General features: G+C 39.6%; 1 protein-coding gene across 1 annotated transcript in view; it reads right to left on the bottom strand.

Annotated features, from left to right (window-relative positions):
• Window positions 1-445: 445 nt before the first annotated feature.
• Window positions 446-14,185, bottom strand: part of CCDC7 (coiled-coil domain containing 7) — a 274,689-nt gene continuing 260,949 nt past the window's right edge. Inside the window, exons 47-49 of the mRNA XM_086334569.1 lie at window positions 11,645-11,740; window positions 9,700-9,829; window positions 446-616 (exon numbers count right to left, since the gene is read on the bottom strand). Of these exons, the coding sequence (XP_086190695.1) occupies window positions 9,786-9,829; window positions 11,645-11,740 (140 nt within the window). The 3' untranslated portion in view covers window positions 446-616; window positions 9,700-9,785. The remainder of the gene's footprint in view (window positions 617-9,699; window positions 9,830-11,644; window positions 11,741-14,185) is intronic.

The following is a 14,185-nucleotide window of genomic DNA, read 5'->3' as shown; positions in this document are numbered from 1 at the left end:
TCATCCATCTCAGGGCCAAAAGAGAAAACAAGGCAACAATAAAGATATTGGACTACTAACTCAATCAATACTTACAAGGTTTTTCCTCTTATTCTTTTCAATGTTCCTTTAAAAATTAATACCAATTAAACTTGATACTAATAATATTCCTACACAGAATAAATTCTTTGAATTTACAAATAATATCTTTTTTAGTTCAGTTAAAAGCTAACAGTATGATTTGTAGTCTTACTAAGTTTAATAAATATTATATAAAGACTTTGTTCTGATCTCTTCAATGAATTTTCAGATTAATATAAAAAACTACAGCAAGATTTTTTTCTTAATTCATTTCCTCTATCTGGAAGTGTAACAAAGGTATGGAAGTGACTTTTTTCTACATAGTATCATAAAGAATAGATTTGCAAATAGTTGACACAAATAATTAAGACATTATCAAAGCATGTGGAGGAAAGATTTCATTTAATTGCTTTTATACCACACCAGAAGACATTACAGGGACATGAATGAATTGAAGCAAGGTAGAATTTCGGCAGACAGCTCCTTTCTTAACATCAGCAACAGTGGCTATGATCTTAAAGAGTTTCAAATGTGTTCCAGATGGTAAAGAAGAGTTCTGAAAATAAACCAAGTTACTATATTTTTCATTTAATTGAACCTCTAATATACACATAAGCATTTCTTTCAGTTTTGTATATTCCTCATCATTACAGTAAATTTTACACTTGTTGCATAGCATTTTTCAAAATATTATCTGGAGCTTTTGGTTTTCAAAATCAATGATCTTTGTCTCAATGCTAGGAAGTTTATTTTAGCTGAACATTGACAAAAACTTCTTCCTTAAGCAAAATTTAGTTGGGTTTCTCTAAGCCTTCTTTTCAACTAGGATTCATGCTTGGCCCTGTCCTTGGTCTGCCTTCAGCAAGAAGACTGTTAGGGTTATTTAGCAGGAATCCCCGACACTTGATGCCACCTCTTAGTAATGTCACATCCACTTACTCACTCACTTACTCTGCTCACTGGCTATAAACCCCAGCTGTTTCTGCTATATTTGGAGTTGAGTTCAACCTTCCTCCCCTATCACAATAGTTTCAAATAGTTTTCATTAAAACAAATGTCAGAATAATTTTTTTAAACAATATTGTAAAGCTGGGTATTATGGACTATGACTTTGTAATGGGATATATGTGCTCAGTTACTCATTTGTGTCTGACTCTCTGTGGGCCCATGGACCATAGCCCACCAGGCTACTCTGTCCATGGAATTTTCCAGGCAAGTATACTGGAGTGGGTTGCCATTTCGTTCTTCTACATGGGATATATACTAGAGATTAAAATCATGGACTTTATATACAGTCCAGTTTTATGGGTTCCCCTCTCTTTGCTTCTAATGTGCTCTACGATCTTGAACAATTTAAATTAGCTTCTTTCCTTGATCCTTGATGAAAACATGCTCTGAACTGATAGACTTAACCCATGAGACCATATGAACACAAGAGTCGTTCATACATAGTTCTACCACTCTGACCCATCCATCCCCAAACTGAAAGGTCTGGAATCTTATCCTCCTAAGATAGGGATTATGCTTGTGCTTTGTAGAACTGAACATGTTGACTGCCGGCACACAGCCCATAGCTTTCCATCTGCTACTCAGTCACCTGACTGGCTGTCAGGAAAGTGATAGGAGGGTAGGAAAGATATGGGAGAGAGAACAGTCACAATGCTTTTTCTCTTCCCAGTCTGTGGGTTCAGAGAGAGCAGTCTATGTCTCAGTGAAATGCTTGGTTGTGGGTTTCTGCCATTCAGTTAAAGCAATGATAGACTTCAAAGTGTTGGGCAGCTGCATGCACCAGGATTTCACTCAAGAAGCCATCAATACCCGTATTCACTGGCCCAGTGATTCAGCCATTTTTGTCAAAAATACAAATCCTGTAAATTACAGTTACCACCATACCCTCTTGCTTTTTCTTTTTCAATCATCCTTCGGATGTTGGCAATCTGATCTCTGGTTCCTCTGCCTTTTTTAAAACCAGCTTGAACATCCAGAAGTTCATGGTTCATGCATGGTTGAAGCCTGGTTTGGAGAATTTTGAGCATTACTTTACTAGTGTGTGAGATAACTGCAATTGTGCGGTAGTCTGAGCACTCTTTGGCATTGCCTTTCTTTGTGTCAGGAATGAAAACTGACCTTTTCCAGTCCTGTGGCCACTGCTGAGTTTTCCAAATTTACTGGCATACTGAGTGCACCACTTTCACAGCATCATCTTTTAAGATCTGAAATAGCTCAACTGGAATTCCATCACCTCCACTAGACTTGTTCGTAGTGATGCTTGCTAAGGCCCTCTTGACTTCACATTCCGGGATGTCTGGCTCTAGGTCAGTGATCACACCATCGTGATTATCTGGGTCATGAAGATCTTTTTTGTACAGTTCTTCCGTATATTCGTGCGATCTCTTCTTTATATCTTCTGCTTCTGTTGGGTCCATACCATTTCTGTCCTTTATTGTGCCCATCATTGCATGAAATGTTCCCTTAGTATCTCTAATTTTGTTGAAGAGATCTCTAGTCTTTCCCATTCTATTGTTTTCCTCTATTTCTTTGCACTGATCCCTGAGGAAGGCTTTCTTACCTCTCCTTGCTATTCTTTGGAACTCTGCATTCAAATGGGTATATCTTTCCTTTTCTCCTTTGCCTTTTGCTTCTCTTCTTTTCATAGCTGTTTGTAAGGCCTTCTGAGACAACCATTTTGCCTTTTTTTTTTTTTTTTACCTTGGGGATGGTCTTGATCCCTGCCTCCTGTACAATGTCAGGACCTCCGTCCATCGTTCATCAGGCACTCTATCTATCAGATCTAGTCCCTTGAATCTATTTCTCACTTCCACTGTATAATCACAAGGGATTTGATTTAGGTCATACCTGTATGGGCTAGTGGTTTTCCCTACTTTCTTCAATTTAAGCCTGAATTTGGCAATAAGGAGTTCATGATCTGAGCCACAGTCAGCTCCCAGTCTTTTTTTGCTGACTGTATAGAGCTTCTCCATCTTTGGCTGCAAAGAATATAATCAATCTGATTTCGGTATTGACCATCTGATGATGTCCATGCGTAGAGTCTTCTCTTGTATTGTTAGAAGATCAAATTGCCAGCATCTTTTGGATCATTGAAAAAGCAAGAGCGTTCCAGAAAACCATCTACTTCTGCTTTATTGACTACACCAAAGCCTTTGACTGTGTGGATCACAACAAACTGGAAAATTCTTAAAGGGATGGGAATACCAGACCGCCTGACCTGCCTCCTGAGAAATCTGAAGAAGCAACAGTTAGAACTGGACATGGAACAACAGACTGGTTCCAATAGGAAAAGGAGTACGTCAAGGCTGTATATTGTCACCCTGCTTATTTAACTTATATACAGAGTACATCATGAGAAACGCTAGGCTGGAAGAAGCACAAGCTGGCATCAAGAGTGCAGGGAGAAATACAAATAACCTCAGACATGCAGATGACACCACCCTTATGGGAGAAAGCGAAGAAGAACTAAAGAGCCTCTTGAAAGTGGAAGAGGAGGGTGAAAAGGTTGTCTTAAAACTCAGCATTCAGAAAACTAAGATCATGGCATCCAGTCCCATCACTTCATGGCAAATAGATGGGGAAACAGTGGAAACAGTGGCTGACTTTATTTTTCTGGGCTTCCAAATCACTGTGATGATTTGGTGACTGTGGCCATGAAATTAAAAGACGGTGACTGTGGCCATGAAATTAAAAGACGCTTACTTCTTGGCAGGAAAGTTATGACCAACCTAGGCAGCATATTAAAAATCAGAGACATCACTTTACCAACAAAGGTCTGTCTGGTCAAGGCTATGATTTTTCCAGTAGTCATGTATGGATGTGAGAGTTGGACTATAAAGAAAGCTGAGCGCTGAAGAATTGATGCTTTTGAACTGTGGTGTTGGAGAAGACTCTTGAGAGTCCCTTGGACTGCAAGGAGATCCAACCAGTCCATCCTAAAGGAAATCAGTCCTGAATATTCAATGGAAGGACTGATGTTGAAGCTGAAACTCCAATACTTTGGCTACCTGATGCGAAGAGCTGACTCATTTAAAAAGACCCTGATGCTGGGAAAGATTGAGGGCAGGAGGAGAAGGGGATGATAGAGGATGAGATGGTTGGATGGCATCGCTGACTCAACAGACATGAGTTTGAGTAAACTCCGGGAGTTGGTGATGGACAGGGGAGGCCTGTGTGCTGCAGTCCACGGGGCAGCAAAGAGTTGGACATAACTGAGTGAACTGAATGCCCACACCCTATTTAAAAAGTCCATTTTATTTGCAACTGTGGTGTTCATTGACATACAGAAGAACAAAATATATTGAGAACTGTTTTCTAAATCAGAAAACAAAATCACATGATTCCCTTGCCTCGGGAATCTCATTGTGTAATCAACTAGTGTCTAGGATCCTTCAAGTGAATATACTCTTTCTGTACCTGAAATCATTGCCCTGTGCAAAAAGTTAGCCACCAATATACAGAGGGGGGAAATATATTCCTCAAACCGTGCCCCCCCAAAAGTAATCTCATGTTCATCTTGAAAAGAAAAATAAGGATTTTTGCCTCTCATTAAATACTAAGTTGTCAAATGGTTACATTTAGATTACTATCTGCTCCTATTGATCTCTAATCTCCTGAACCAGCTAGCTCTATGATACATTTTGGAAGTAAATGTTTAGGACACTAACAATTTGACTTCAATTAGAGATTGTGACAAACAGAAAATGAAATGCTGGAGATACTCTTACCAACTGAATAAGCTTCAACAGCATTTTTATGAACATAAAATTTCTCTTCTACTACCTTATGGCCAGAGCGTGTTTATAAAGCTGATATTCTAATTTACGTAAGAAAACAGACCTCACATTAACCTTTGGTTTAGGCAGTCCAGATCTGTCTTTAGAAGCACCATTTTTAGACTAACCATAGCAAAAAATGTATTCAAAAGACCAGAGAAATACTCTCTTGAGGCTTTTTTAGCTTACTTACAGCATTAATATGATCTCTAGTAAGTTTTAAACTTTTGAGTGAATCACAATAAAAATCAAAGGAATTATTGGATTTCTAGAGGTTGTTAGATATTCATTCTCATAAGGGCGCCCTGACTACTCATTATCTGACTCTAAGATGAGACTTGCCTTAATTTTGAAGGCAACCAAAGACTTCCAGGAGAAGGCAATGGCACCCCACTCCAGCACTCTTGCCTAGAAAATCCCATGGATGGAGGAGCCTGGTGGGCCGCAGTCCATGGGGTTGCTAAGAGTCGGACAAGACTCAGCGACTTCACTTTCACTTTTCACTTTCATGCATTGGAGAAGGAAATGGCAACCCACTCCAGTGTTCTTGCCTGGAGAATCCAAGGGACAGGGGAGCCTTGTGGGCTGCCGTCTATGGGGTCGCACAGAGTCGGACACGACTGAAGTGACTCAGCAGCAGCAGCAGCAGCAGCAAAGCCTTCCAACAGCTGTAGATCCTTTGCTTTTGCCCACTAATCCTGGCCTAATTTGAGCTATTCAGAATCTGTAGTTGAAACTGACACTGCTGCTCAATGTTAAGGGCCATCCTGCCATCCTAAGAAGCATCATATCTTATCCAACAGCTCTGCTGAAATACTATTCCTGCTCCTACTTCTCCCAGGAGATATGTTTAGTTGTACCTATCATTAATCAGCAAAAAGGTTTCATATATGTCATCTTATGGAGAGCTCACTGCTTTTCCAAGTCCTGATTGGTTGTTGAATCATTCATGAGTTGTGCTGTCCAATATAGAAGCCACAAACCACATATGGCTATTTAGATTTAAACTAATTAAAATAGAGGAAGGCGCCAAGATGGCGGAGGAGTAGGACGGGGAAAACACTTTCTCCCCCACAAATTCATCAAAAGAGCATTTAAACGCCGAGTAAATTCCACAAAACAACTTCTGAATGCCGGCAGAGGACATCAGGCACCCAGAAAAGCAACCCAACTCCTCGAAAGGAGGTAGGAAAAAATATTAAAGACAATAAAAGAGACAAAAGAGGGAGGGACGGAGTTCCGTCCCGGGAAGGGAGTCTTAAAAAGAGAGAAGTTTCCAAACACCAGGAAACCTTCTCACTGCCGAATCCGTGCCGAGCTTTGGAAGCACAGAGGACAACATAACAGGGAGAAAAAATAAATAAACAATTAAAACTCGCAGATTGCGAGCCCTACGGTAACTCCTCCAGCGGAGAAGCAGCGCAGACGCCTGCATCCGCCATTAGCAAGCGGGGGCTGGGCAGGGAGGCGCGGCGCGGGCTGCATCGCTTAGAGTAAGAATCTGGCCCGAATACCCTGAGCGCTATCTGAGCGAAATAATTTGGGCTAGCAAACCAGACTGTGGGATATCTACCATGCGAAAAGCCAGCCCTAACCTAAGACACCGCCAGCCCGCGTACGGAACAAAGGACTAAACAGAGGTAGCCGGCTGCAAACCTTCCCCCTCCGCTGACAGGCAGCCAGAGCCGGAAGGGGGCAATCGCAGCCCCAGAGAGACATTATCTATAAAACTGGCTTCTTTGCTAACTAAAACTTATTGGGGGTCTGGACGGTCAACATTTGCCTGAGAAGGTGCGCCGGTTTTACACCCAGATAACCAAGTGGCGGGGAGGCGATAAGTCGCAGCATTGGCGCTCGCCAAACACCTCATCACCTGAGCTGCACGGACCTGGGAAGAGCACAAAACGCAGCCCCAGCTGAGTCTGCGCCTCTGAGGACTACCTGAGTGCCTGAACCTGAGCAGCTTGGACCTGGGAGGTGCATGCAACCCAGGGCCAGCCTCGGATTGTTCCCGGCGGAACAACCTAGAGCCTGAGCAGTGTGGGCAGGGAGGCTACACGCGCCGTGAGCGGGGGCAGACCCAGTGTGGCTGAGGCACTGCGAGCGCACGCCAGTGTCATTTGTTAGCAGCATCCCTCCCTCCCTCCCCATAGCGCGACTGAACAAAGAGAAGAAATACAGCTCCATCCACCAGAACACCGACACAAGCTTCCCTAACCAGGAAACCTTGACAAGCCACCTCTACATACCCACACACAGCGAGGAAACGCCACAGTAAAGAGAACTCCACAAACTGCCAGAATACAGAAAGGACTCCCAAACTCAGCAATTTAAACAAGATGAAGAGACAGAGGAATACCCAGCAGATAAAGGAACAGGATAAATGCCCACCAAACCAAACAAAAGAGGAAGAGATAGGGAATCTACCTGATAAAGAATTCCAAATAATGATAGTGAAATTGATCCAAAATCTTGAAATTAAAATGGAATCACAGATAAATAGCCTGGAGACAAGGATTGAGAAGATGCAAGAAAGGTTTAACAAGGACCTAGAAGAAATAAAAAAGAGTCAATATATAATGAATAATGCAATAAATGAAATTAAAAACACTCTGGAGCCTACAAATAGTAGAATAACAGAGGCAGAAGATAGGATTAGTGAATTAGAAGATAGAATGGTAGAAATAAATGAATCAGAGAGGATAAAAGAAAAACGAATTAAAAGAAATGAGGACAATCTCAGAGACCTCCAGGACAATATTAAACGCTACAACATTCGAATCATAGGGATTCCAGAAGAAGAAGACAAAAAGAAAGACCATGAGAAAATACTTGAGGAGATAATAGTTGAAAACTTCCCTAAAATGGGGAAGGAAATAATCACCCAAGTCCAAGAAACCCAGAGAGTCCCAAACAGGATAAACCCAAGGAGAAACACCCCAAGACACATATTAATCAAATTAACAAAGATCAAACACAAAGAACAAATATTAAAAGCAGCAAGGGAAAAACAACAAATAACACACAAGGGAATTCCCATAAGGATAACAGCTGATCTTTCAATAGAAACTCTTCAAGCCAGGAGGGAATGGCAAGACATACTTAAAATGATGAAAGAAAATAACCTACAGCCCAGATTATTGTACCCAGCAAGGATCTCATTCAAGTATGAAGGAGAAATCAAAAGCTTTTCAGACAAGCAAAAGCTGAGAGAATTCTGCACCACCAAACCAGCTCTCCAACAAATACTAAAGGATATTCTCTAGACAGGAAACACAAAAATGGTGTATAAACTCGAACCTAAAACAATAAAGTAAATGGCAACGGGATCATACTTATTAGTAATTACCTTAAACGTAAATGGGTTGAATGCCCCAACCAAAAGACAAAGACTGGCTGAATGGATACAAAAACAAGACCCCTACATATGTTGTCTACAAGAGACCCACCTCAAAACAGGGGACACATACAGACTGAAAGTGAAGGGCTGGAAAAAGATTTTCCATGCAAATTGGGACCAAAAGAAAGCAGGAGTCACAATACTCGTATCAGATAAATTAGACTTTAAAACAAAGGCTGTGAAAAGAGACAAAGAAGGTCACTACATAATGATCAAAGGATCAATCCAAGAAGAAGATATAATAATTATAAATATATATCCACCCAACATGGGAGCACCGCAGTATGTAAGACAAATCCTAACAAGTATGAAAGGAGAAATTAACAATAACACAATAATAGTGGGAGACTTTAATACCCCACTCACACTTATGGATAGATCAACTAAACAGAAAATTAACAAGGAAAAAAAAAAAAAAAACACGTATCTATAAAGCTCACTAAAGCAAAGCACAGTAAAATGAGGTATGGCAATAAAAGGCATTAAATTTATCAAATAAAAAAATAAATAAATAAAGTGCTGAAAAATTAAAAAAATAAAAAAAATAAAAAAAAATAAACTAATTAAAATAAATAAAATAAAAAGTCTAGATTCTCAGATATACTAAACACATTTCAAGAGCTCAACAGCTGCATATAGGTCATAGCTTGCATACTGGAGAGCACAGACAAAGAACACTTTCATTATCACAGGAAATTCTGTTGGGGAGTGCTGTGGAGGTCAAGCCATGATCACCATGAACAACATGGTTTGGGAGAAGGAATATTTACATGGATCCAATACAGACTGAATCTATTCATTGGGCACTCCTTTTCCATAGCTACAAGATCCAGATTAAAAACAAAACAGCCACAACCATTCATGGATGGACTGAGGTATTCATGGATTTCCTTTATATCATCAGATAATAAGCATTACAGTTCTCAGCTCTGGCTGCACAGTATAATTAGTAGCTTTTAAAGCACCTTGCTGCTGCTGCTGCTGCTAAGTCACTTCAGTTGTGTCCAACCCTGTGCGACCCCATAGATGGCAGCCCACCAGGCTCCCCCATCCCTGGGATTCTTTAGGCAAGAATACTAGAGTGGGTTGCCATTTCCTTCTCCAATGCATGAAAGTGAAAAGTCACCTTAGGTGATTCCTATTTTGTAGACAAGCTTGAAAAGCACTGATTTAGCACATATATCAGCTCATCTAATCAAATAATCACATAATTAATGAATAAATTATATTCACTATTATCTGGATAGTCCACAGAAGCAAACTGAGAGGCTAGACTGGGTCCACCAATCACCACTCATGGGGGCAGGATGCTATGCTGAACTTATGTTGGAAAACTAATTTTGCATTGCTCACATTCCAATTTTTGGCAGCTTTCAACAATTCTCCTATTCATTTCTGCATAATTCTCTCCAAAACCTTCACAAAAATTATTAATACATATAATTTCTATGTTACCTCTTGGATCTTTCTCAGTTTCAGACAATAATCAGTAATTAGTGAAGAATCACTCCATTTATCTTCTCTTGATTGATATTTTATGCTCAGTTCATGATTTCTTCTTGCCATATAAGTTGTACATTTTTTACTACAGTATAAAATATAAATAATATCTTTATAGTGAGGAGTTATAGAAGATAGCCACTATTTCACTAATTTTGTTCCACTTTATATTGTTTTTGTAGAAATCCAATTTTCCTTATTAAATACTGATACAAAACAGAACTCCAAAATACTTAGGTCAATACTACTCATTGTTCAAATTCTTGCTGGAGAAATACAGTAACATTTAAGGCACAAAAGGATTATATAGAAGTTTAAATACCTATATCAGTAATAATTCAGATTGGATTTAAGGCTATTTCATCCAATAATATTTATGCTTTCCAGGGCACAGTAAAAAAAGTGGTTAAAAATACTATCTTAATTATTATTCAAGTTGCTAATAACACTGATTATTACTTGTAATATTATATGTAATATGTATAATATTACACATTATGGTAAGATTGCTATTAACAATGTTATTAACTTTTGTTGTCAAGAAGCACATTTTTAAAATTCTATCACTTGTACTTTATGCAATTACAAACTCCACAGAATATACTACAACACATATCAATTAGGTTATTATCATGAAAGTCAAAGTTTCTCAGTCATGTCTGACTCTTTGCGACCCCATGGACTATACAGTCCATGGAATTCACCAGGCTGGAACACTGGAGTGGGTAGCCTTTCCCTTCTCCAGGGGATCTTCCCAATCCAGGAATCAAACCCAGGTCTCCTGCACTGCAGGCGGGTTCTTTACCAGCTGAGCCACAAGGCATTTGCTTTTACTTCCTCTCTTTTTTGAAGTTGGTTGTGCAGTGTTAAAACATGACTATTTCAAATTAGGGGAATATTTTCATTATTAGCTATTTAAAGGACAACTGTAACTTTCCCAAAATTAGAAAACAGAAAATTCCCTAAAACTCACCTGCTGCCGATCAAGGTCCTCCATGATTTGGGCCTACCCTGTTAATTCAGGGTCTTTCTCAGTATTGTTCAATAAACACCATTCACTCAAGGCAATGTTATTTTCATAAGGCTTCCACTCCTGCAATTTCATTGCTGTCTCCATAAGTTTGCTCACATTATTTATTTTGCCCAGAATTAATTTATTTTCAAAAGTATGGGTGGGGTGGAGATTTTCAGGCAGTTGTATATGGCACTTTAAAGGAAAACTGTTGTGTGATTAAAAAAATAGTTCTATTTAATTTCATTGTACTTGATATAATTTTTATTATGTGACATCATGAAAAATAGAATATTGTATATGAAATTAACAATGAAAATGGAAAAGAAGTACATAAATCTACCTATGTTTCTATAGAAATGGTTCTCCAATTTTACCCTGCATCAGAACACTCAGAGAACTTGTTAAACAAATTAAAGGACTTGAACCCCACAGCTTTTATTTCAGTAGGTCTGGAGTGAGGGCCAAGGATTTGCATTTCTAAATAAGTTCCTAGTTAATGCCTAGGCTGCTAGTCCAGGGACCACACTTGGAGAAGCATTTATACAGGAATCAAAAAGTTAAAGTTCACTACAATATTATTTTTTGGAATACACACAATGTATATGCTTAATATATCTATGGTTCTTCAAAAAATCAGTCAGTTTTAAATGAGAAATGAATGTCTGAGCTGCGAAAGGAACCAAAAAAATCAGCATCAGGAAAGAAATAGTGACAATTCCTTTTAGGTGAAAGACTTAACTCTGAGCTGATGGAGGCAAGACAGGATTATGAAATATCAATTACGTCCAATGATGTTTGTTGTAACACTGTTATAAACAGTGTTTGGAAACAATCAAAGTCCCCATTTAACAGAGGCCTAGTTAAGTAACATACCATTACTTTTACCTTTATAGACAGGTTTTCTAGTTGTAGCAATCACAGTGGGCAGAGTCTCTTCATGTTCAATATTCTTTTTTTCTAAGGTTGATCTTTTTTGATGCCCTAAAAAAAATGAGGATGGTCTTATAACCTAGAAATAACCTCATTTAAACTTTGAAAAAATTAAAATAAATCTTACTAATCTACTTCTAAAGTACAGCTTCTGTATATTTTTTTCAATATTTTAGATAAAGCAGCTTTACTAACATAAATATTGTCTAATTTTTCCTTGGTGAGTATTTGACCACCTGACAATACAGGAGACATAACAGATGAAAGTTCAATCCCTGGGTCAGAAAGATCTCCTGGAGGAGGGCATGGCAATCCATTCCAGCATTCTTGCCTGGAGAATCCCAAGGACAGATGAGCCTGTTGGGCTACAGTCCATAGGGTTGCAAAGAGTCAGACACAACTGAAGCAACTTAGCATGTAAGCACAAACAATTGCACTCATCTCACACGCTAGTAAAGTAATGCTCAAAATTCTCCAAGCCAGGCTTCAGCAATATGTGAACCGTGAACTTCCTGATGTTCAAGCTGGTTTTAGAAAAGGCAGAGGAACCAGAGATCAAACTGCCAACATCTGCTGGATCATGGAAAAAGCAAGAGAGTTCCAGAAAAACATCTATTTCTGCTTTATTGACTATGCCAAAGCCTTTGACTGTGTGGATCACAATAAACTGGAAAATTTTGAAAGAGATGGGAATACCAGACCACCTGATCTGCCTCTTGAGAAATTTGTATGCAGGTCAGGAAGCAACAGTTAGAACTGGACATGGAACAACAGACTGGTTCCAAATAGGAAAAGGAGTACGTCAAGGCTGTATATTGTCACCCTACTTATTTAACTTATATGCAGAGTACATCATGAGAAACGCTGGACTGGAAGAAACACAAGCTGGAATCAAGATTGCTGGGAGAAATATCAATAACCTCAGATATGCAGATAACACCACCCCTATGGCAGAAAGTGAAGAGGAACTAAAAAGCCTCTTGATGAAAGTGAAAGTGGAAAGTGAAAAAGTTGGCTTAAAGCTCAACATTCAGAAAACGAAGATCATGGCCTCCGGTCCCATCACTTCACGGGAAATAGATGGGGAAACAGTGGAAATAGTGTCAGACTTTATTTTTCTGGGCTCCAAAATCACTACAGATGGTGACTGCAGCCATGTAATTAAAAGACGCTTACTCCTTGGAAGGAAAGTTATGACCAACCTAGATAGCATATTCAAAAGCAGAGACGTTACTTTGCCAACAAAGGTTCGTCTAGTCAAGGCTATGGTTTTTCCTGTGGTCATGTATGGATGTGAGAGGTGGACTGTGAAGAAGGCTGAGCGCTGAAGAATTGATGCTTTTGAACTGTGGTGTTGGAGAAGACTCTTGAGAGTCCCTTGGACTGCAAGGAGATCCAACCAGTCCATTCTGAAGGAGATCAGCCCTGGGATTTCTTTGCAAGGAATGATGCTAAAGCTGAAACTCCAGTACTTTGGCCAACTCATGCGAAGAGTTGACTCATTGGAAAAGACTCTGAAGCTGGGAGGGATTGGGGGCAGGAGGAGAAGGGGACGACAGAGGATGAGATGGCTGGATGGCATCACTGACTCGATGGACGTGAGTCTGGGTGAACTCCGGGAGTTGGTGATGGACAGGGAGGCCTGGCGTGCTGCAGTTCATGGGGTCGCAAAGAATCGGACACAACTGAGCGACTGAATTGAACTGAAGGTTACATTCAAAATCCTTCAAGCTAGGCTTCAGCAGTATGTGAACTGAGAACTTCCAGATGTATAAGCCAGGTTTAGAAAAGGCAGAGGAACCAGAGATCAAATTGCCAACATTTGTTGGATCATAGAGAAAGCAAAGGAATTATAGAAAAACATCCACTTCTGCTTCCTGGACTGTGCTGCCAAAGCCTTTGACTGTGTGGATCACAACAAACTGTGGAAAATTCTTAAAGAGATGGGAATACCAGACCACCTTACCTGTCTCCTGAGAAACTTATTTATGGATCGAGAAGCAACAGTTAGAACCTTACATGAAACAATGGGTGGGTTCCAAATTGGGAAAGGAGTATGTCAAGGCTGTATATTGTCACTCTGCTTATTTAACTTATATGCAGATTACACATGTGAAATGCTGGGCTAGATGACTCATAAGCTAGAATCAAGACTGCCAGTAGAAATATCTCAACCTCAGATATGCATATGATAATCACTTCAATGGCTAAAAGTGAAGAGGAACTAAAATGCCTCTTGATGAAGGTGAAAGAGGAAAGTAAAAAAAAAACTGGCTCAAAACACAACATTCAAAAAACTAAGGTTATGGCATCCAGTTCTATCATTTCATGGCAAATAGGAGGGGAAAGCGTGGAAGCAGTGACAGATTTTATTTTCTTGGGCTCCAAAATCACTGCAGACAGTGACTGCAGCCACAAAATTCGAAGATGCTTGTTCCTTGGAAGGAAAGCTATGACAAATCTAGATAGCATATTAAAAAGCAGAGAGACGTGACT

Source organism: Bos grunniens, chromosome 13, assembly GCF_055505025.1.
Source record: "Bos grunniens cultivar Pamir isolate PY7600 chromosome 13, Bosgru_T2T1.0, whole genome shotgun sequence".
Lineage (NCBI taxonomy): Eukaryota > Metazoa > Chordata > Mammalia > Artiodactyla > Bovidae > Bos > Bos grunniens.
Note: the sequence above shows the minus strand (reverse complement) of the source record. Positions and strands in the feature narration are given on the sequence as shown.